Source organism: Camelus ferus, chromosome 3, assembly GCF_009834535.1.
Source record: "Camelus ferus isolate YT-003-E chromosome 3, BCGSAC_Cfer_1.0, whole genome shotgun sequence".
NCBI classification, from domain to species: Eukaryota; Metazoa; Chordata; class Mammalia; order Artiodactyla; family Camelidae; genus Camelus; species Camelus ferus.
In genome coordinates this window covers 66,003,369-66,027,366 of record NC_045698.1, presented here as the reverse complement: position 1 = coordinate 66,027,366, position 23,998 = coordinate 66,003,369, and the positions used below count along the sequence as shown (strand labels likewise).

The following is a 23,998-nucleotide window of genomic DNA, read 5'->3' as shown; positions in this document are numbered from 1 at the left end:
GTGAGTGATTTGATCAGCTATAAGATTCAGAAAGATTACCCTGGAAATGATTGAGGATGGGTTGGATGGGAGGAAGATTGGAGTCAGGAGGGTATTGTGGTATATTTGGTGAGAAATGAACCAATGCAGCCACAGTAATATGAACTGAGAGGAAGTGATGATTATCAGAGAGACATCAGGATATGGAATTGACAAAACCTGGGCACTTATTAGATATGAAAATAGGAAATTAAAGTTCCTGCCATGTTTCTGATTTATGTGACTGGTAGATGATAATATCACTAAGTAATTTGGGGAAAGAAAAGAGGTTATGGAAAAGAAAATGAGTTGAGTTTGGGAATATGCTGAATTTCTGCAACATCCAATGGAAGTATCTATTAACAAAGATGGAGTTACAGGAGAATGTTTTGGGAACTATTTGCATGTATTATGGTAGATTGAGTCATGGAGATAGGTTCAAGAAAGGGCAAGACTTTCATACAAATCAACATGAGGGTTAAGCAGAGGAAGAGAAAGCCAGAAAAGAGACTGAGAAGAAGTGATCAGAAATAGAGAAGCAAAATCAGGAGGAATACTGTCAGAAAGGCCTAGGGATATTAGAGTTTCTAAAAGAAACTGATCAGCTGTGTCAAAAAATGCAGTTAGAGGCCAAGTAAATAAGGACTGAAAGTTAGAAATTGGTGGTATTTGCCAGAATAGTGTCAGTGGCATAATACAGAGGAAAGCCAGATTGTGGTGGATTAAAAATGAAAGAAGATAGGGAAGCAGAGATAGTAATATAGAATATTCTTTATAGCAGTTTGGCTATAATTTGGAAAATTTTAATAACTAGTAGCTAAAAAATAGTCCCAAGAGTTTCTTTTAATTAATTGATTCATTCATTCATTTATTTGTCATCTTGAGCATACTTATGGCTACTGAGAAGGAGAGAGTAAAGAGGAAACATTTTAAAATAGGAGATTGACTCCATATTGTTTTCCATAATGACTGCACCAATTTATATTCCCACAAACAGTGTACAAAGGTTCCCTTTTCTCTACATCCTTGCCAACATTTGTTATTTGTGTTCTTTTTGATGATGGCCATTCTGACAGGTGTGAGATCATGTCTCATTGTGATTTTGATTTGCATTTCCATGCTATTAGTGATGTTGAACAACTTTTCATGTTCCTGTTGGCCATCTGTGTTTCCGCTTTTGGAAAAATGTCTGTTCAGTTCTTCTGCCCATATTTTAAATGGATGGGTTGGTTGGTTGGTTGTTTTTTAATTGAAGTACAGTTGATTTTTAAAAAGTAGGTTAAAGTGGGGAGGGTATAGCTCAGTGGTAGAGTACATATTTAGTGTGCACAAGGTCCTGGCTTCAATCCCTAGTACCTCCTCCATTAAAACAAATAAATAAACAAACAGACAAACCTAATCACCTCTCCCCCCCATATAAATAAATAAAGGATTGTTAACCTTAAAAAATAAAATTGAAATAGGAGGTTGAGAGGATGACTAATAACACAACGTCCAGAAGAAGCAAAACAAATTGATTTGAGACTGAAGGAAATAAAATGGAGCTGGACACTTGTGCAGATGGGTCACTAGATATTGGGATGAATATCGCATGCTTGGTGGCCTGAGTTTGTAATATGGAAGGCAGGATCATTGGGCACTGAAGGAGCAACCACAACTAGAAACTAAACTGTCTTGTGAGGCTTTTCCTCACATTTGGGTGGTTTTCTTCAGCAATACTTGACCCTTTGCTCGAATTTTCATTGACATTGTCCATGAACCTTGTTGCTACTTCAAAATTTAAAGGAGCATATGTTTGATAAATAGAGCATCTTCAGATATACCCATCTTTGAAATTCCAAACAGTAAGCTGGCCTCCTTCCCTCTGCACTCCATTCATCTGGTTTTCTAGTCGACAAGAGGAGATAGAGATAGAAAGATGGATTGTGTGTATGCATGAATATATGTTGCACACTTTAGAGGTGATGACATACATAAGACCATCAAAGAAATCCTCCAAGGTTGCAGAATAAAAAAAATTTAAAACTGCTACTTTTATTCATGCAGAAATTTTACTTCTTACTTTTGAACCCTTTAATCCATATAGTTTTACATGCCAAAATTCTTGTGTTCATTTTACCTAGATAAGCATGAGTCTTCATCTGCCAACTCCAGTTCTCAGCTAAACAGCATTCAAAGATGAAGTAACTTAAAATAGCAGACTAATGGCCCTTGTTGACTATCAGAACAATAAGCCGCTGGCTTTGGTTTTAGGCTTCAATCTTTAAGACACCTCTGCTGAATTCTGGAGGTCAACTGCAAGCAGAAACACAAATCGGCCAGTTCAAAAAATACTTGTTTTCCTGGACATGGGAGGGAGGGGAAGATGGGGAACAGATAAACAGTTCGGGAAATAAAAGTTCCAATTCTATTTTGAGTCACATCAACTGGTAGAAAATATTACTTCAGATATTTTTGAAGGAATGAAAAATGTCTGTAATTACCAAGTTCACCGTGACCACTTAAGCATGTATTTTATTGGTTAATTCAACTATCCCCTCTGATAGCTTTACATTTCCCAGTTTCTTTCCCAAAACACATCTTAAATACTAAAAACTACAGTTTTTAAATATACGTAGGTATCCATTTCCTTAGGCATCTTGAGGATTTGCCTGAACAACACCCTGTGAAGCTGGAACCTGATTGGTGACCTAGGGATGAAGTGAAAGAGCCAGGTGCTTTAGTCAGCAGCTCAGAAGGTGGTTGTGCAATATTTTTGCCTCCAGGTTAAACTCTGTGACTTCTGATTCCCAGAAAAACAACAAAGCCCAGCATTTTGAAGCACATGTATTCAGGAGAATGCCAAATGGCATAGATACATGTCACACAAAGAATATTTGGAAGAACAAAAGTTATTTAATCTAGAGCTTGAAGAAACCTGAGCATTGTGAATATTAGTATACTTTCATATTCAAGTAAGTGATAACCAGTTCAAAATGGTTTAAGGAAAAAGCAGATGTTTTTGTTCAGGAGCTCAAACTATGTCATCAGAACTTTTTCTTTCTCCCTCTCTTGGTTCTACCCCTCTCTGTGTTGGCTTTCTTCTCAGCCATGATTCCCCCTTGCTCAGGCAGCACACTTCCATCCTATATCCTCAGCAACTCTAGTGAAAAAGAAGAATCCAGTCTTCCAACATTCCCAACAAAAATCCTGGACTCGACGCTAAATGACTTGGCTTTGGTCAAATCCCCACCGCTCAGCCTTGGAGAAGACATGATTGAAGGAAAGGTGTTTTTTCAAGGAAAACTTTTGTGCTGTTCCTACAAAGAAAGAAAGCAAATGCCCAGGCAGATAAAAACAACAGATGTCCTACACCACCTTCAAATACTTGGTGGGCTCTCTTGTGGATAGTGGGGCTAACTTCTGTGAGGCCCCAGAAATGAGAAATGGCCCACTTGCATGAACCTTATAGGTAAGCAGATTTCAGCTCACTCCCCAAACGGACATTTTTACAGTTAAAAACCATTAGCAGTTGAAGTGGACTACCTCAAGATGTGCCAAGTTCCAGGTCCTTCCACATGTTCAGACTCAGGCCAGATGGGCAGCTGTCAGTAGTGTTGTGCAAGGAATTTCTGCATCAGGCAGAGCTTTGCCTGCATGACCTGTAAGGTCTCTTTTGCCTCTACAATTCTATTATCCTTGTTAATTTCCACAATTCAATTTGCAGTACAGGATAAACAAACCAACCTAATTTGATCTGGAACTTCTGCAGGCTATCACAGGTCATTTAATCTAAAACACATGGCTGTAGCCATTACTATGTTTTCTGAAGTCATCTAACAGACGTGGCCCTTAACAAGGTTTCCATGTTATTAGTTTCACTTATGGGTCTTTTTCCCCAGCCTCCTGCTTATTACACAATTGCTTTTCACTCTCCTTTAGAACGGGGTGAATAGGAACATGAAAGAGTTTTCTTTTTTCTGCCTTTCTCCTCTTAAATTTATTTTTTTATGTATATATCTTTATTGAAGTATAGTCAGTTTACAATGTTGTGTCAATTTCTGGTGTACATTATAATGCTTCATTTCATTGCTTACATCTTTGAATTTAGCTTTCACTTTGCAGATTTAAGAATCTACAGAAACGGGAGTCGGGTCATGGATAATCTTAGCTCTGGACAAATTTTATTATTAAGGAAAATTTTCAAAGAAGAGTGAGATGTTTTAATTTGACATACAAAAGTATAAAGTAAATTTAATACTACAGTGTTGTTAGAATCATGCCGCCAAACTACTTGAGCTCATGAAAAAATAAACACATTTGTGTTAAATAGTATTTGCTTCTTTCAACCGAAAGTACACACACTCCGTCCTCCACCCCACCAACCCTACCAACACTATACGTACTCCATTCTGCTTTAACTGGAAATGACGTGTTACACAATCCAACCCACAAATAAAACGTTGTTTTTGCTGGGTATGTCCATCCTTAATAATTGATTTTATTTCTTGTCTTTTCCAGTGAATGTTGTGTCAATGTTACAGGAATTTTGGGAAAGCAAGCAGCAACAGAGGGCTGCATTCCCAAGTGAAGGTGTGGTGGTCTATGAGTCGCTGCCATCTCCTGGACCACCCTTCGTGAGTTATGTGACCCTCCCAGGGGGAAGCTGTTTTGGCAACTTCCAGGTAAGAGGCAATCATAAATCAGTGAAAATTAACCAGTTAAAATAGAGTAAGCCCTTTTATAAAATGGTAACACTGTAAGTTTTCTTGATTGTAGTGGAAAAACTTGTGCCACATTCCATCATGTAACAGAAAAATTGGTCAGATGTTCCAGGTTTTTCAAATGGAAGTATTTTTTATTAGGGTGTTGTCCCCTGATATTTCTTTATATAAAGTGAATTTTATAGCATTTTATTTACCTGATAGCTGCTGCCTTTCTGTTCAAAATATTTTGGAAAAAATCTGAAAGAACAAAGGAACTTGGGCAAAGCCCTTCCATCAGGGTCCTTCCATGAGTAGAATATCTTGATGTTCATGAAATTTGTAATCAATTACTAATCAATCTACTATATACGAAAGCATGAACCAACTTTGGTTGAGATTCACAACACTGGGTTCAAGAACCTGTGCTAATCCCAAATCCTGCCTCTAAATAACTGCACACCTTGAGAAACTTATTTAACTTTTTGATTTCCCTGACTTTGAGGTGAGGAATAATGCCCACAGGGTTGGTTGGGAGTCATATGAAATATACATGCAATGTATTTATCTGGTTTATATAGTAGGTATTCCAAGTGTTGTTTTGATAATTGTTATAAAGGCTCTTCCAGTTGATTAATTCTTTATTATGTTTATGATGGGTGTAAATGATGATACATTTCTAGTTGTCTTCCTACTCACACAAAAATATTTGTCTGCATAAACAATCAGCATCTGATTATCCTGTGTGTGTAACAAATACTCATTGAGTGACTAGAAAATATCAAGCACTGGTCTGAGTAATGAGGATATGGTCCATACCTTGAGTAACTAAATGTACAAAAAATTACAGTAATTACATAGAGTTATATTTGAGGGTCAATGAAAGCATAAAGGAAGGAACTTAGTTTACCAGTCACCCTTATAAGTACCCCTTTAGTGCAGTGAACTACCTCTCAATTTTCAAAAAGTGGCAAAAATGCCTCATTGATGGTTTATGGACAATGTGAAACTCACAAGCACTCCACTTTCCCCCTTAGCTTTGACAACTAAGGAGCCCAGAGGCAAATTTTCAGTGTATCTCTTTGTAGTTTAAGTCTATAAAACTTAGTGTTAAGTAATTTTTAGGACTAACCTCATACCTGATACTATTTATATTTCTACCTTTACTCTCCCTTTGAACTTAGTGTGCCTCTCATTTATTTTATCCTGTTACCATGTATCTGTTTTATGTTATTCTAAATCCTTTGTGGGGTGAGGGAAGGATGTAGTTTAATAAACAGACCCACAAACCTATGTCTGCCCAGAGAAAGTCAAAAAAGAATTCACCGGATGCAGTCACAAACTAAGGTGCAGTTGAGGGTGTTTTTGCCAATCGCTCAAGGGGAGATGACATTCCCAGCATAGGGGACAGTGTGTGCAGAGGCGTGGAGCAAGAGAAAACCACTTTTGGAATTTGGGAACATAAGTGTGTCTGTGACAGGGAAACGGTGGAAGATGATGGTTAGGCACTCACATCAAACTATAAAGCATGTTTATGCTTTGCAAAGAACAGGCTTTATTCTATATAAAAATCAACACCTCTGAAAGATTCTGAGCAGGACTGTGATATATTCACATGTGTTTCAGAAAGACTTGTCTCGCAGGAGCATGGGGTAATTTTAAAGAACTGTTTTCGAAACTCAAAACTCTTGACACCACCAGCCAGTGAGGTCTTGCCTTCTCCTGTCCTGAACAGTGATCAGCAGTGGATTTTGACCTCTGACTAATGAAAGTGAATTGCCTGATGAGGATGATTTGAAAGTGGGTCTAGAAGCCTTACAACAGAGCTTGGTGTAACCACAGACACTAGAGAGGGGTGAAGAGGCAAGAAAGGGGGGAGAAAGGCAGCGACTGAGGAAGGGGTTCTCTAATCCATGTGAGCCTGCGGGTCTATCATCAAGCATTCTAAGGTGAAGGCTGCCCACTCATTCAGATCTCCCATCATTCTTCCCATTCAGGGGAGGACTCCTAGGAAAACAGACCTACTCAGCCACAGGCAAGTTCCTGCCAGCTGCCCAAATGAATCTGGGTTTTTTTTGTTCATGAATGTCAGTGGTCTAAAGATCACCAAACAAGTGAGGAAAACCGAAAGCAAAAGAAAAAAGGCCAAGGCAAGCAAATAAGAGTTAGAAATAATTCAAGCAGCAGGGTATATAAGAGGAGATTACAGTGATTATCTTCAGAAAATTGTGGGAAAGTAAATATCCCTAAAACAGCTATGAAAAAAGAAGCAAGCAAGGAACAGGAAATTTAAAATGTGATTGCCAAATTAGATAAATAAATAAATAAGTAAAAAGGGCATAAATAGATGAGTAGACATAGATCACAGCCAAATTAGTAAAGAATAAAAAAGCGAAAAGTAAATAGTAAATTTTCTAGAACTTAGAGCAAAAGAGAAAAATAGATGGAAAAAATAGGACAGGAGACATAGGGGATAAATCCTGGAGGTAAACATTAATAAGAGTCCTATAAAGAGACAAAGGAGGTAAAGGGGAGGAAATTAATAACGGAAGCAATTTTCTTTGAGTTTAAGTAAAGTGCAAATTTTCATATTGAAATGGCCTACCATATTCCAAGCAGGACATGACCGAAAAATCACAAAGCTCTGTAGCTATATGGGATTTAGGAACTGCTTAAAAGATGGATCAAAGGACTTTTGTGCATTGATGTCACTGTTTTGGGAGGGGGTTGTTTTGTTTTGTTTTAAGGTAGATTGAATTTATATGTAGGATAGCTTTGAGGGAGCTGATGAAATAGGGCAAAAACTGGCAAACGTGGTCAACAAAACCTGAAACTATTTCCTTAAAAAGATAAGTAAGAAAGACAAATCTTTGGCATCTCTGAGTTAAGGAAAAAAAAAAGACATATACTACACTAAGCATGAGAAAGGTCATAGAAGCGTTAATACAAGAATACTACATGAACTATTAAAAAAAACACGAAAACTTAGACAATATTGACTACTTTCTTGGGACTCTCTATTATTATCTTTGCAACTCTTCTATAAGCCTAAAATTATTTCAAAATAAAAAGTAAAAAAAAAAAAAAAAAAAAAATGGCTGCAGTGGCTCCCTATTACTTTCTTGTTAAAGTTGAAATTCCTTATTCTGGCAATAAAGACTTTACAGCTGGCTCCAGCCTATCCAGCTTTATCTCCCTGAATTCTTCTTCTGACACTCAGTGCTTCAGCCTAACTGCTTCTTACCCATGACTTGACCTCTTCTGGCCACTCCCACACTCACACTGTGGGCTATTCTTCAAGTGCTGTTGCCACCTTTCTTCATGTCTAAACCCTGACCATCTTCTAGGACTTCACTCAAATATCACGTTCTCCATGAATTTTCCCTAAATCTCCCTGCTAGAAATTTCTACCTCCTCTGACTTCCCAAAGCAGTTATCTCTGTTTCTCTTCTAGTATTTAATGTTTTTCTCACCTTATGCTACAGCTACTTGTGTGCATGTTCTGTCTCTATAATAAAATGTAAGTGCCTTGAGGACGGGGACACCAAGCACTGTCCTTTGCATATAGTAAGTTCCTAACAAATGTTGAATGAATAGCTAAATGTAAATGATGAATAACAAATCCTAAGAATCAATGAAGTTTATATTTGTCCATTTTTTAATATAATCACTGTTGACTGATATACAATATAGTATATACTATTATATATAATATAGCAACTAAGATATTTCAGCAAACTGCAAGATGGTGGGCTACAAAGGAAAAATTAGTAACATTAAAATCAGCTGATATTATTATGTTCACATTTGTGGTTCAGGTTTTGAAAGTGAATTAATTTGAAACTATTCATTAAAAAAAACCTTCTAATTCTCTCTGAATTTCATTTATGCATAGTAACTTTTCCTCTACCCTATACTTATGACCTCAAGTAACCAAGATTGGGCCATACTCACACCCAGGTATCCATTATGTTTGTTCATATGTAATAACTACATTCATTATAATGTACCTAGACTATAATGCATTTGACAGATCAGTGAATGGATTCAAAGGATATGAGTCTAAGAAATTCTAATGTTCTTATTTTGTTCTTGCTACCTTGAGAATTATGGATTTCCCAATAGCCTAATAAATTTCTACCCCAAATGATAGGACTTCTCATAGGTGGCATATTCAGCATCCTCCTTGTGGTCTTTAAAAAATAGAAAAAAAAGAAAAAGAAAACACTGAACTCTTCAGCAGGGAGGCCTCTTGGTGATCTCTCTGATCATTTCAGGGTTCCTTTTCCTTATGTTTAAATCATCATATTTTAAGGTTCTCAGGAGGATTGTTAACATCCTTGCTTTAAAAGATTCAGAATTTCCTGAATCAAATATGTTTTGAAAATGTGTTTGGGTGATTGGCTGCCAAATCTGGCCCTTTAACCCATTTGACTCCCCAAAATGTGATTTGAGAAAGGAAAACCAGGAAGGAAAAAAATAAGAAAGAAAGAAAATTTCTCCTTAAGCAGTGTTCTTACACTTTTCTTGGTCAGTTCAGAAACTGTCTTAAATGCTGTTTTCACCATATAACATTTCATCATATTTTTGCCAGCAGTTGGCCTGTAAGAGCCGCCATGCTCATTCCTGCAATGCCTTTCACGTAATCAAATGTCACCCTTGTGCATTGCAAATCATTTCACTATGGATTATTAATGCCAAGACCATGTGCTGGAACATGGAGAAACCATTATGCCAGCAGTAGCCTTCTTACTGAGCCGTGGACGTCACCTCCAGTGGTGCCAAGTAATTCAAAATACTTGAAGTGGAGTATGGGGCTGGATTTCAGGATTAATCCTTCTGGCTTCATGAAAGCTGTAAGAGATTATGCTTATTCATTCCTTAGAAAAGTGGTGTTCAGACTGAGCTTTAGTTTTCTGATTAATCAAAGGAAAGCAGTCAAAAGGATTGGTGGACACAGACCATTGGTTTTATGCAAAGAAACCTCCCACTGAAGTAAATGGGAGGCTTGGGTCCAAGAAGACTAATTAAAGAATTTTCAGTTAGTCTTAACGCCACCACCTGAACAAAACAGAGAGCCAGAGGGAAAGAAAGCAGCCATAAGCCTGCCTTTTAACCATGCCTTCATAAACTTACTCTAGTATAGAAAAAGAGAAGCGAAAACATGATTCATTTTTGAATTTCTAAACAATAAATGAAATGATCTATTGTTACTAAATTATTTTTGTTTTAGAAAGTTATATTGAAAGGCATTAATGCTTATAATATCTTTTATAAAAGAAACCATCTTCTAATATTACAGGCATTAAGTAAGAATTCATGCATTTTTGGACGTATTTTCTCTATGCCATTTTTGTCTAGGCAGTTAATCCTTCCCTAGCCACATATCATGACCATGAAAACTTGCAGTAATTTCCATTTTTTACAATAAGAGCAACACAAGGGCCAACAGATCAATGTCTGGCTCCCCTCTTGATGAACTCAGAAGGAAAGCCTCTCATTGTTTCAGCAGCTGTTTTTGTTTCCAAATCCAAAAGGGGAACTTAACTTAGTGTTTTGTCTTATTTTATATTTTGATTAAAAGGTTTGTGATTTGCTTTTTGTTTTAAAGCCAGTTACATGGTCTTCCATATAGTCTGCTAGAATGATTTGGATTAATGAATTTTATTCTTGTTTGGGATAAAAAGCAAAAATTCCTTTGCGTATAGTACTAGACCATGTGATTATTTATGTGCACAAGTATGATTGAATAAAAAATGTATCCCCTGGCTACAATGTTGATGTGATAACTCGATTTACTTGAAATGTAGAATACTAATTCATTGGGATATTACATCTTTTTCTATATAAATATTTTATTGTTAAAATTGCTTCACATTAAAATAGGTGTTAAACACTGGGGTCGGGTACTTAGGCTGTTTGTATCATGCTAGGCACCATGTGAAATTAAGAGATTTAATATTTCCATAGGCAAACTGTTGATTGATTTTTTTAAATTTTTCAACCAATATTTGGTGTTGTGTAACAGGGCTGCACAGTTGGGAGACATGAGAGGGAACACTGAGAACAGATGAGTTTCTTCCAAAGTTCTGTCTCTGAAAGGCCTTCCAATTTTATGCCACTTGGTTTTCAAACCAAAGCCTTTGCCTATAAAGACACTTGGAAAAACTACTTTTCCAAAGTACATACTGCTTAAAAGAAGGATAGGGGTATTTAACTTTGTTTTGTTTTATTTACTTTTAAGGCAGTAAGCACACATCACCTATATTTTCAGATATAAAACACATATGTTATACTTTCATGCATTAAATGATTCTTCTTTTCAAAGTCCAGGGAATTAGAAGTATATTTAAATCACAATAAACTAAGTTTATAAAATTAAGTTTTTCCCGAGAGAGAAGGACCAAGAGAAAATTTGATTAATTCGTAGACTTGGTTAAATGGAATTGTAATGCTCTCTTTTTACTGACTATTAAATCAGGCCTAGCCTTAATATTCCATGCCCCAAATAGAGATTTAGTTCCTGCCATAAAATTGAGACTACTGCCCTGCACTAATGCTGTTTTAATGCCAACTATTACTGTTTGAAAACAGCCATGACCTCTTCTCTGTCTCTAGAGCTGTATACCTTGATGCAGATGCACACCCTATGCAGTGTAACTTAACTTCTAAAGGAGGTGCTTCCTGGTAGAAAGCACCACAGGAAAGCATCCTGTTTTGCAACTAATGAGATTCAAAGATAGGAAGGTTAGTTATAACCCCTTCCTATTTGAAAGTCATATGTAGGCTAATGATCAGGCTTTAATGGCTTGCCCATGAAACTGGGAGTGCATATTGTTTTAATGAGACCTTTTATTTATTCCCCAGACTCCTTTCCTAACTTTAATTTTTTTTATCAAGCAAAGTGAATAGAGATATTCACATATTGCTGTTCCAAATAGAACAGCAGTGTGTAGTGAAAGGTACACTTGGGAAAAGGCTCCGTGGTAAACAGACTTGGGGTAGTCTCCGGGGGAGTCTCCTAGCCTTAGTTGATAAGCTAGGAAGATGCTCATTGTCTCATGAGCTGCTGAGTGAGGAAGAAAGACTGACTCCCTCTTGCCCTACCCCACCCCCCACCCTTCTAGGTGCAATCAGAGCCAAGTCTTTTTACATCAAAGCAACTATAAAAATAAACCCAAACTTTGAGCCCTGATCAATTCATCTTGTCTTCACCTTAACTTGAAAAAAGAATAAGAAGAAAAGAAAAAAGGGAAAAGAAAAAAAAAAACCTCAAGGAGCAAAACACAACATGGTTTTGTAATAGTTACCAGGGACTTCGGTCTAGGTATGTGTGTAGAATAGCATTTGCGGCAGAGGTAAACGAGGAGGAGGCCAGGTGGTTTATATTATAAAAATAACATTCTGACCCACCATGTGCATGAAACGTTTCTTTCAGTTGACAGGAACTGGTGAGTTTTCTCTGAAAATTGGACTCCCAGACCAGTCCCCTCCCCCATACCTAGCAAAGACACCCCCCCAATTCCCAAATACACAGAGCTCCAAATTGTTCCCAGTGTATTTGCAGCCAGCCTGACCAACACAGAAAGAGACACAATATTAACTTGGGTGACTGAGTTTCAACGGTTGCCCTTTTTCACATCACCATCTGGAAGGGGAAAAAATGCTAATATATCTACAATTAGATAAACTGGAACACATGCAAATGTTCATGCTTAGACCAGGGCAGTCAAGGTCTTAAAGAACTAAAAGGGGGAAAATTAGCAGCAGGGCCTGGTTTGTGGCATTCTTTGTGCTGATGGCTTCCTGTCAGGATGAAACTGAGGTGTTGGTGACACTGACCAGAGCTGGCAGGCTGTACACACAAACTCTGCAAGTCACTTGCTGAGACTTGGACCCTGAGTTACAAAAGCAAAATGTTCCCAACCACCTGAATGACAGACTTGACAGTCTAAAGGATCTGGACAAGAATTCTCACCTCTTACAGAGTCCGTTTATTTGGTTTTGCCACTTGCAAAGTCCCAGCTTAGGACAGCCCCTTGGGTCTGAAGTGCCATTGGGCAAATGCCACCTAAATCACACTGACCTGCCCTTGGCCCCAGGGAGGACAGCATCTTTGAGTTTGCATGTAGGTACAACCTGTCACATGTATGATACATGATGGATCTTATGCAGAAAATCTCTCTCCTTACAAACCACTTTTCAATTCCTTGAATACCATTGGTAGGCACAGAATGAATTGTACCTAATTTGGTTTTATACATTTAGGATCTGCAGACTTTTTTTTCCCTTGATGTCTTTAAAATACAAATATGAAAAATTCTAAGAAGTCTGTTGTTTGTTTAAGATGGAGAGAAGTTACTTATATTGATGTCTTTCCACATGCTTTTCTAAAGAAAAGCTGGGATGTATGGACAGAAAAAGCTTAATGTCCAGAAGCAGCTACTCAACACATGTGTCCTCCCTATTTTCTAACACAAAGCATGGACAAAATTAGTAATAAAATGTGGGTTGCCAGGAAAGTTACTGTCCAGAGTATAAATTGTGTCATCCTGGCTAAAAAATGTTTCTGTAAACAATAACACACTTATCAATAATTTTAAAGTATTTAATAAATAACTAACAATAAAACTAATATCTTATACATCTCTACGTTTATAACATGTCCATGACTACCAACATTTTATTTCAGTTAATTTAAGAACTTCTGTATATCCAAAAAAATTGACTAGTCACTGTTTTATTTCCAAATAGCCTACTGACCCACAAATTCAATCTTGATTTAGTTTTGCCATTGCATAGTGTGACACGTGGAATATTATCACTGAAGAGATAAAAACTGCTGAGTGTTAAAGGAAAACTGAGACCTCAGCTAAGTTGGGAGTGCGGATATACTTCCTAAGGGCCTAATTTTAGAGGAACATTCATAACAGATTTTTTTTTTCAGCATGAATGCTGCTGTCCTTGACTTTTGTTTAGAAGCAATTTCTCTAGTGAGAAATTAGCACATTTGATGTTAGCAGAGGTGGCTATATCTCTGTGATATTGTGATTTATAATAACATACATTTGATCTGGTTCCTGGCAAAGATCCCCTAAAACCCTCGGAATTTCCTAAGTGATAGGAATGATAAATGAATCTTTTATTATTCATAACAAACCCCTTTATACTGTACCTGAGTTTATGTTAATGAGATGGCTTTTGGGGATGCTCCTAGGGATGGGGCAGGGTTGCTAGGAGAACCAGACATGTGATTAGAAGTCTATAATTTTCAGTCCCAACCTCTGACCTACAGGGAAGGGAGAAGAACTGAAGACTGACTTAATCACCAATGGCCAAAGATTTATGTATAACTGAATCACTGTGCTGTACACCAGAAACTAATACAATATTGTAAATCAACTAAACTTCAGTTTTTAAAAAATCATGCTTACATTATGAAGCCCCCATGAAAATCCTAAATGGTAGGATTCAGAAAGCTTCTAGGTTGGTGTACATATAGAGGTGCTGGGACGGTGGTTTGCCTGGAGTGGGCGTGGAAGCTCTAAACCCCTTCACACATACCTTGCCCTAAGTATCTCTTTCTCTAGCTATTCCTGACTTGTATCCTTTTACAATTAGTCAATAATCTATTAAGTAAACTGTTTTCCTGAGTTCTGTAGGCTGTTCTAGCAAATGATGGAAGCAGAAGAGGGAGTCGTGGGACTCTGCCATTTTTAGCTGGTTGGTCAGAAACACAGGTGACAACCTGGACCTGTGATTGTATCTGAAGTGGGGTCAGACTTGTAGGACAGAGTCATTAATCTGTGGAATCTGATGCTATCTCAGATGGACAGTTTCAGAATTGAGTTAAACTGTAGGACACCTAGCTAGTGTCAGAGAATTAGTTGGTGTGGGGGTTGGTGACCAGAGTATAGAAGTGTAGAGTGTTATGGTAGAGGAGAGAGTTCTCCCTTTCAACCATGGAGCCAGTGAAGCTTCTGTGTAGGCTCCTTTCAACTCCTATGCCAATATTTTAAATTTTTGATTCCATACTGCTTTTCTTAAACAAGGTCCCACAAATTGTGTAAGCTTCAGGCCCCACAAAACCTGGTTCTGCCTCTGCCAATTAGAAATGTGTCACAGAAGGGACAGAAGCTAGAGCAACATTCCTCTAAGAATAGTCCTGGATCCACCTGCCTCAGAATCACCTGGAAAACTTGTTAAACTGTAGGGTTCCCCATCACAATCCATCTGAAAAGACTAATTCAGTAGTTCAGACTGGGGTCTGGGAATATGAACTTTGAGCAAATTCCCCAGAGGTTCTTACTATGAACACTAAAGTTTTTGAACTATTGGTTTGGACTCCTGGCCTAGGAGCCGTTGGGCTCCTAGAAGCTTGTTGATGAGCCAACATCCAAAATAAAATGCAAAGCCAGAATGAGCTGGTTTGGAAAGAATTTCTTATCCAGTGGAGCTGGGGACTTTTAATTTGAACGGCTTTTGCTCTTGAAGAGTTACCACATTGTTACCAAACACATTTAAAAATTGTTGAGCAATCTTATGTGGTAAAATCCCTTATTGTCTTGACTCTATACTTAATCAAGTGGTCCTTTCCAGCCAACACAAGAAACTTCCAACAGAGGATGACATTTGATCTTCTCGTCTAGACATAGCTGGCCTTTCTCTCTCCATTTTCTTTCTCCCTATAGTCCAGGTGAGGGAAAGCATCAAAAGGACAATAGGTGGGAAGAGGGTATTAACATAATTGTCAGCACACGCCCCTCATCATTGGGCAGTTTCTTGCTATAGTGTACTGCTTCCTCCTTGGCCTTTTCTTCTAAATGACATTGAGTTCATCATGTGGGGATGGGAGGAGATACTCTTGGAGTCTTATGCCAAACTGACCCATGGAATATCAAAGTGGGAACCTGGGCTAAAGTACTATCTATACTGATTTGGGGAATGCTATGAGACTTTGGCCAAATTATGTATCCTCTCTAGTCTGTGGTGGGTGACCATTTCTGTGACAACTAGAATAGTGTCATGGTTAAAACTCTGAGCTCTCAAGTCAGATCTGGGGTTTAATATTGTTTTGGTCCCTTTTTAGTTGTGTGACCTTGGGATATGTAACATTTGTTTTCTCATGGGCAAAATAAGAATAACAACAAAACCAACTTCATAGGATTGTGGTAATAACTAAATGTGACAGTCAATATAAAGTGCTTAGCTCAGTGCCCAGCACATAGGGTCAGCAATGAGGATTACTGTTAGTGAGCTCTCTCTCAAGGATGGGCTGAGGGAGTTCCTAATTACCTGATGTGAGCAAAACCTTTGTACTGTCTATCTATGACTGGGTAACAAATTGCCTCAAAATTTACTTTCATGGTTTCACATTGTTTCTGAGGATAAGGAATCTGGAAGCAGCTTAGTTGGGTAGTTCTGGCTCAGTGTCTCCCAGGGGTTGCAGTCAAGCCATCAGTTGGAGCTGCAGTCATCTGAAGGCTTAACTGAGTCTGAAAGATCAGCTTCCAATTTCACTCAGAAGGCTGTTGGCAGGAGGCATTAGTGCCTTTCAGTAGGACTACTCACAACACAGCTGACTTTTCCAAGAGAGAAAGCAAATGTGACCAAGATGGAAGCCACAGGGCCTTTTATAACCTAACATCAAAAGTGACATACCGTAGCTTTTGCCATATTCTACTGGTTACACTGACCAACCCTGTACAGTGTCGGGGTTACCGCACAAGTGTGTGAATGCCAGGGGCTGTCTCAGAGGCTGGCGACCACCACCTTTAAATAGTTTTCCTGAGCAATGCCACATGCTCTTTTTTGGGGGGGGGGCTTTAATTTTAGATTAGAGCCAGGAGGCTTTGAAATGATTATAGTGGTTTTTAATCTACCAACAAATGAAAGTCATCTAAACATCAAAATAATTGTCTGAGTGGGGTCTGCTAGCCACTTGAAAAGCATGTGACTCCACATGCCAAAGAAATCCACAGCTGACTTTAGTAAAATCTTGACTATTAAATATTCCAGCTCTGCACTTTCACAGAGTGCAAAGGACAGAAGTTGTCTCTCTATATTAACAAGCAAGAATGGTTAGCGGAAAAGGCATGGTTTACAAATCTGTATTTATGATTGGGGTCTGGCTGAAAAACAGTGAGAATAAACCATACAACCTGGGAAGTCTAATTCCAGCAGGAAGTTGCTTTGAAATAACATCATACTTCATTCACTCCCCAACTGATGTCTTTGATGACCGGTTTGGACACATCAATAAAACGTCCTGTCACTTACCATATTTTATTTTCTTGCAGAGTTTCCCACTGTTTGATGGTAACTCTAACAGTGCCTGTTCTTACAGCAGACTCCACGTGCTGATTTAGATTTGCCAAGTAGATTGCCTTTGGTTAAATTTCTTGCCCAAGCACAGGTCCTTATGGTTTGAGAGGTCCCATTAAAAGATCCCTAAAGGAAAATATGCAGCTTTACTGGCTTGGATTTGTAGCTTCAAAATGTAAAAGCAAGCGGCTGGTTAGTATTATAGACATTTTGAAGTACTTGTCTTTCAGAAATGCAAAGAACAATAGCAAGAAAGCCTTTGATGGCTCAGAATTTATTTTATTTTATGTACTTATTAATTGGTACACTTTCTCCCCAATTTTAACCAAAGATTCTGTACATTGAAACAATAAAATAACTAAAGACATGTGTCTCCTTTAAAATCTTGATATTGGTTAAGTCTCATAGTCCTTTTCCATGCTTTCTGGGTAAAGGCTCTTTCTGTTCTCAGCCCTGCAGCACTTTGATCTCGGAAGCGGTGCCATTTGGTTGTAAATGTATGTGGCGCCTTTGATCTAGTACTTAGCTGGTCTTATTTAAAATAGATAGCTTCTTTTATCTAAGTAGTGTTTACTAGGTCTCTCTCTATGAAAGATGGTTTAAATTGCTATTATTTAGATAGAAAGTTATATAAAGTTTCTTAAGAGTGCTTGTATCTGAATCTAATTCTCTAAATTCTAAACTTCACCAGCTCTATTATAGATTTGATACAGCAAATTCCTATTAAAATGAGCTGTTCCTACAGATGTCAGGTTAATATTTGCAAAAACTTTGTTTGCTTTTTAACAGGGAACTGATTTTCCAAAGAATAATAAACATTTCCTACACTCAGGCAAAAATAGTACTCTCAGAGTGTCTGAACTTAATGGCCAATTTTCCCTCTGAAATTCACATATTACTATATTTTTATATTACTGGTTTATGAATACTATAAAGGGTTTATTGAAATGGGACTTTTTAAAGTAATAAATATATATCTTGAATTCTCTTCTTTAAGAGGTTTTCTTGAATATTTTGTCAGGCACTTTACTGACTTGTGTTTCAATTTCCTAGGCTGCATTCAGTTATTCATCCAACAAACTTTGTTGCAGGTATAGAGACACAGAGATGATTGTCACAGACTCTGCCCTTAGGTTGCCCACAGCCTGGGGTCGGGGCAGAGAGCACTATTAGACAGTTACATGGCAGTATTATATGTGCCTCTCATGAACAGCGGTCCTCACAACCTGCAATTAGGAATGGTCAGGGAAAGCTTCATGGAAGAGTTGGCATACAAGGTTCAGTGAAAGCCTGCTGACTCAGAACTCAATGTCTTGTATATACCCAGCCAAGTCCATAATGCAAAGGCAACCTATCTGCCCAACTTTCCTGACCCGCTCCTGGGTTTATTGCAGGTGGCCTAAATCTTGAGAATGGTCTAAAATTTGAATGGCTTTGCTGCCTGAAGCTACCCCAAAGCCTTCTAGCTTGTCATTCAACACTAAGGAGAAAAACCCCAAACCACTTCTCACATACACATTTAGAACTTTAGCTCCACTCTTCATTTAAAGGAAATATTGGAAATCTCTTTGTGTTGTAAGGTAAAATAGCTGCCTTTAATTGTTCAGTTTTTTAGGCTCCCTGCACGTTTTTTCCCCATCCTCCTAGGTGTCATGTTCCTACCATTTCAGAAGTCTTGTCATTACTCCACCTATATACTAACCATGTGTGAGCACTTCCAAGAGCTGACCCTGGGAGTGGGCACTCTGGAGGATGCCCAAGAAATGTATAAGAGGCCCTTCCCTGGCCTGGAGATTGGGAGAGGGAAAGGAAGAATTAATAGTCAGAACTGTTCCAGAAGGGAGGTCGCAGTGGGAAAATCAGAGGGGGCCAGGGCCTTACCTCGGGGGACTCATACTGGGTTTGTGGAGAAGGGGAGGAGAGGCAGCCTCTGGAGGACACAAGAGCATGAGTTTGGAGTGTTCTTGGGTCAGTCAAGGATGGTCATCGTGGGGCAGATGAGGTAGAGGTGGAACGTGCTAAAAGCAAAAGGAGGGTTTGGCTTTTTCCAAGTGGTGCTACCAAACCCTTGAGGCTGATTAACTGCAAAATGAAGTGGGATCTTTGGTACTTTCCCTCTTCCTCAACATCAGTCACCAAAGAGTACTGATTCTGAGAAACTTGCATTTTAGGTAGTAGGAGGCTTGGAGATTAGAGAGTCTGGCCTTCCCGTTTGTCCAGTGAGGAAATAACCTCCAAAGTTCAGGCATCCCAGGTTCATAGTCACTGAGTGGCAAAGCCAGGGGTGCATGGCCACCTTATGGACCAGGACCTGGGACTAGGCTTCTCTTCTGGGGGTTGTTTTCCACTAGGAGTCCTGGAGTAGTGTGTAGGACCCTAGACAGTTCCCAGGAGCCTGTAGCAGAGAGGCCATCACACCCTGAGGTCCTCCAACAGGTGTGGGTTCAGGGGATAGTACAGTTCTCATAGGGCTTCATCCTCTATCTTGACCCTCCACCCCCAGATCCACGCCAAGCCAGAAACTGAATAAGAGGAGTTGGAAATAAAAGATACAGAGAGGACAAAAAAGACTCAGGATAAACTGAGCAGACCCATGTGAGCCACAGGAAAGCCAGACTAGGAGGATGAAGAGCAATATTACATTTGAGAAAAATGAATTTTTTTGTGAGTTACTAATCATAGACTGCCTATGGCCCTTAACTTTTGGAAGGCCAAACAGAGTATGTCCTACCCAAACTGCATAGACTGAGAGCAAAGTAGAAAAGGTGGTCCTCAGGAAAATCTGGGAACTATTATTAGAAGGAGGGTGAAGAATAAGTGCTAGAAAAGCTAAAATAAGAGATTTTGATGGCAGCCCCCTCCTCCTAACCTGAAGCTAAGAAAGTATAAGCCTGAGATGTTCTCATGGAGTGTTACCATGTGACAGATACTCTCAGTGCTTTGTCTGTATTAACTAATTGAGGCTATCCTCACCCTGTGACATAGGAACTACTATTATTCCCATTTACAGAGGTGGAAACTGAGGCACAGAAAGACTAATTTGCCCAAGGTCTTTCAGCTAGCAAGTTCCAGAGCTGGGATCTGAACCCAAAGAGTCTGACTCCAGAACCTGTGTTCTTAATTACTGTGTTAAAATTTTCTCCCATTTTCCTTCTTTTTTCAGTGAAATAACAATTTGAAGAAGACCCTGATAATGAATGTAATCACCTAGCACATAATAGTAGCCATTATTATTTTTCTTATTATTTATCAAGAGAGTATGCAAAGCCTCTGGTGCACAGTAGACATTCAATGACTGAGAAATAAGACAAAAAGCATTTGAAGACCAAACAAGATATTTGCATGGGCTCTAGGTATTGAAAGAAAATCTTCATGGTCTTCAGGGAATTAGCAATGGGTATGAAAGAGTAAGTACAGACAGCAAATGTATAAATAGAAATGTCCAGAGACGCAGGGTAAAATGGTGAGATGCTGAATCCTTTAATGACTCCCTTTTCTCCTTCCCTTCTTAAGTGCTGCTTAAGTAGAGCTGAAGCCAGACGGGATGCAGCTAAAGTGGCCCTAATCAACTCCCTCTTCAATGAGCTGCCGTCCCGGAGGATCACCAAGGAATTCATAATGGAGAGTGTGCAGGAAGCAGTTGCCTCCACCAGTGTGAGTACCAACTAGGGAAGGGAGGAGTGGGCTGTGCTGAGAATACTGAGGCATTTGAATCTTGGGAGATACTAATGTGAACAAGTTCTTTAAGAATTCTTCAGGTTTAATTTTTAACCCATTAAATCAATAATTTCAGCAAAAAGAACTCTTAGGTTGGAAATCTTGAATTTGGAGCTGGTTCCCTATTCCATGTCTCAGTAATATTCTTTAGCCTCCTTGGATCATGGTTAATCAAGCTTCAAATCAAGGTAGATAATCTGATCCACCTTGATTTGTTTATTTGAATATTTGCTGTTTAGGGAGCATTGATTCTTTTAGGGCCTGAGAATGCATGCAGTGGAATAGTGCTTTAATCTAGAGATAAGGAAGCTCAATTTTCCCCAAACTTGACTAATCATAAAAATCACCTGAAGTCCTTATTAAAAGGGCTGATTCCCTAGCCAGCATGAGGAAACACTGACTGCCTAGATTTGGGAAAAGTCATGTGTCCAATATTTGTTAGCTGTTAGAATTATCATGCTTAATACCAATTTTTTTTTCAGAGAGCTTTGGAAATTTCTGTAATGGACATAATTAAATGCAAAATGCTTTAAGAGCCAAAAACTCTGTCTTAGACATTTAGATGATACATTTTCTCCACAACCCAGGAGTCGATGATTTGCCCCATGAATTATTTGGAGCTCCTAATCCTTATACCTCCAAACTATAAGCCATGGAGGAAGCCTTGGGTCTTCACTGGGACAGGTGTCACCCTGGTGTCCTCCAAGTGCAGGAACTTGGCATTACCAAAGGGATTAGCGACCTCCTGGTTTCTCCTTTAGCATAAGTAAACCCCATCTGAGATTTTCATTCTCTGATTCCCTTAATCTGACTCTAAAGGTTCTGTCATTCTGAAGAAGCTGCTGATAATGGGGGTGATATTATCACACTAGCAGTGATCTTTTTGCTCCTCTTCCCCTTATAAATGCTCTTATCATACAGGGGAGAGATAAGGGAAGAGGCAGAGGACAGAGAGTGGTTTTCCTGGCAGAGAGATGTCAGGGAGCTCTGTTCTATATCTGCCCTGCGGATGAAAGGAAGCCTTTATTTTCCTGCCCTGTAAATTTCAAGTGCCTTTGAGGGAGAGGAGTTAGGAAAATGATGCCTGATTTATATGTGTGGAATTTACTCAGGAGCAGGGAAGGGCCCTCAGTATAAATGTAATTTATCATTTTTTCATGGAAATTTCTAAGGAAAGAGAATATATATGGTTTGCATGCTTCTGGATGGATTTCCTCTGGGATATTTAAAAAGCCAACATAAATATTTCAGCAGTAGTGTGTTAATGTTATTGCATTCAAAAGCTATAAATTTGCTGCTATCTGATGCTGGCAGTTGTTTGTTCAGTCTCACAAAGCCATCGCCCACCTTCCCAGGAATCCAAGGCCGTGGGATATTGAAGGGCAGGCCCCAATGCCATTCCAGTGCTCATGTTAGCTTTTTTAATGCCACTTCCCCTAACCAAACTGAAGAGGAATTTCATTTCTTCCCATCACCCACCCACCTTGTTTCCGAAAGATTAAGTGGTCCAGAAGTGAAAAAATATATAAAAATCTATGTCTCCAGGCCGAACACTGGCATATTATGAACAGCTCCCATTAAGAATCATGGTGGTAAAATACGAATGGTCCATACAACCGGAGAGTTTTTTTCCCTGTCAGCTACATAATTTGCTTGGTGATCATTGGAATCCAAAGGAGCAAGGTCAGCTTTTCAAGATTTCAATAACGGATGGAGGCAGCCTCAGAGGGCAACCGCTCAAACATTAACGCTACCACCAACAAAAACCCTGTGGAGAGATATGGGGATTTCTGCTTTGGGATAATTATTCTTTTAGCGGTTATATAATCAGTTAACGTTCTAATCAAAAGCTAGATTCAAATTGATGACAAAATCATATTTACTCTAAGTCATAATGAGGTAAAGGATTTTATCAGCAATCAACTGGTTGTAGAATGCACACCTGAAGGACAATGAAAGGCTCGCTTTGCGGCCACAGGATTAATTCAAGACCACTCAAAGAAGAGGAGGAAAACTCTGTAATACTTTCCTTTTCTGCTTCCTTCCCAAGGGCACTTTGGATGATGCAGATGACCCCAGCACCAGCATCGGAGCCTATCACTACATGTTGGAGTCAAACATGGGGAAGACCATGCTGGAATTTCAGGTACCTGACTTCCTGCCACATCTTAGTTTTGCTACCCAACCCAGAAGCCTGGGAGGTTGCTACTCTTACCACTAACGTCTCCTGTCCCAATAATCTTCACTTTTTTTGTTTTGGTCATTTTAATTTAACCCTCTTAGGATCCAGCACCGTAGCTCCTTTTTAGCCACACCTCAGTAGGTTAAAACAAACAAGCAAACAACACACAATCTTTGCTTTCTTAAAGGGAAGTAAAAGACTTAAGAAACAGGTGAGGAACATGACTGTCTTACGACTCTGTAACATTTTACCAGCTTTTCGATATAAAACTCTCCCTTAAACCAAGTCAAACAGTTTGAAGTGTTGGTTGTGACTGGTTCTTAATTTTCAGAAGTCATAGATGAAGGTGCCTGCAATGTATATTAAACAATTCCCCCCTCAGTTACGGTTTTCCTGTTAAACAAGATCTGCCACCCTCTATCGTTAACTAAATCAAAAAACGGAGCAAGCTGTAACCATTTTCATTCCTCTGCCAACAAGCAATAATAGAGTTGAGGAAATATACTACCTGTTATTTGCAAATTAAATAATTGTATTAGTAACAATAAGAATAATAGTAGCTAACATTTACTGGATGCTTACTCTGTCTGGCACTATGCTAAGCGTTTAATAAATCTTACCAGAATTTAACCCTCACAATGGACATATGAGTATTTACTATTCCCATGTCATCACTGAAGGAGGTATGCTATATAGCTTGGTAAATGGCACAGCCAGCCTGATTTCTGAGCTCACACTCCTGACTTTTCATCCTATATTGTGCTGTCCAGACGAAAATTCAGTAGTGTTTGAGAATGAACATTGTGCTAAAAAATCTAAACTTGAATGCAGTTAACCATCCATGTGTATCAATACTAGTAGGGATCAATGTGAAATGTTATAATGAGAGCCTTTACCCCCTGAATTTTTTTGGAGGCGGGGGTTAAATTCCAAGAAGCAATCAGACATATAAAGTTTTATGGACAAAAATGTCCATCATGGTATAATTTACAGTGATGTTCCGGCTGAGCCCTGAAGCCACCAACTTTCAAATACCTTCTTTGTTACCTTTCAAACTCTTTTTTCTGATGAAAAT

The 23,998-nt window shown here is 38.8% G+C and overlaps 1 protein-coding gene across 5 annotated transcripts in view; it reads left to right on the top strand.

The window, feature by feature from the left end:
• Positions 1-23,998, top strand: part of LIX1 (limb and CNS expressed 1) — a 54,477-nt gene that overhangs the window by 19,262 nt on the left and 11,217 nt on the right. For all 5 annotated transcript variants that reach the window (XM_032476407.1, XM_032476404.1, XM_006194494.3 and 2 more), the window contains 3 exons: positions 4,519-4,682; positions 20,538-20,678; positions 22,792-22,887. In XM_032476407.1, the coding sequence (XP_032332298.1) occupies positions 4,533-4,682; positions 20,538-20,678; positions 22,792-22,887 (387 nt within the window). In that variant the 5' untranslated portion in view covers positions 4,519-4,532. The remainder of the gene's footprint in view (positions 1-4,518; positions 4,683-20,537; positions 20,679-22,791; positions 22,888-23,998) is intronic.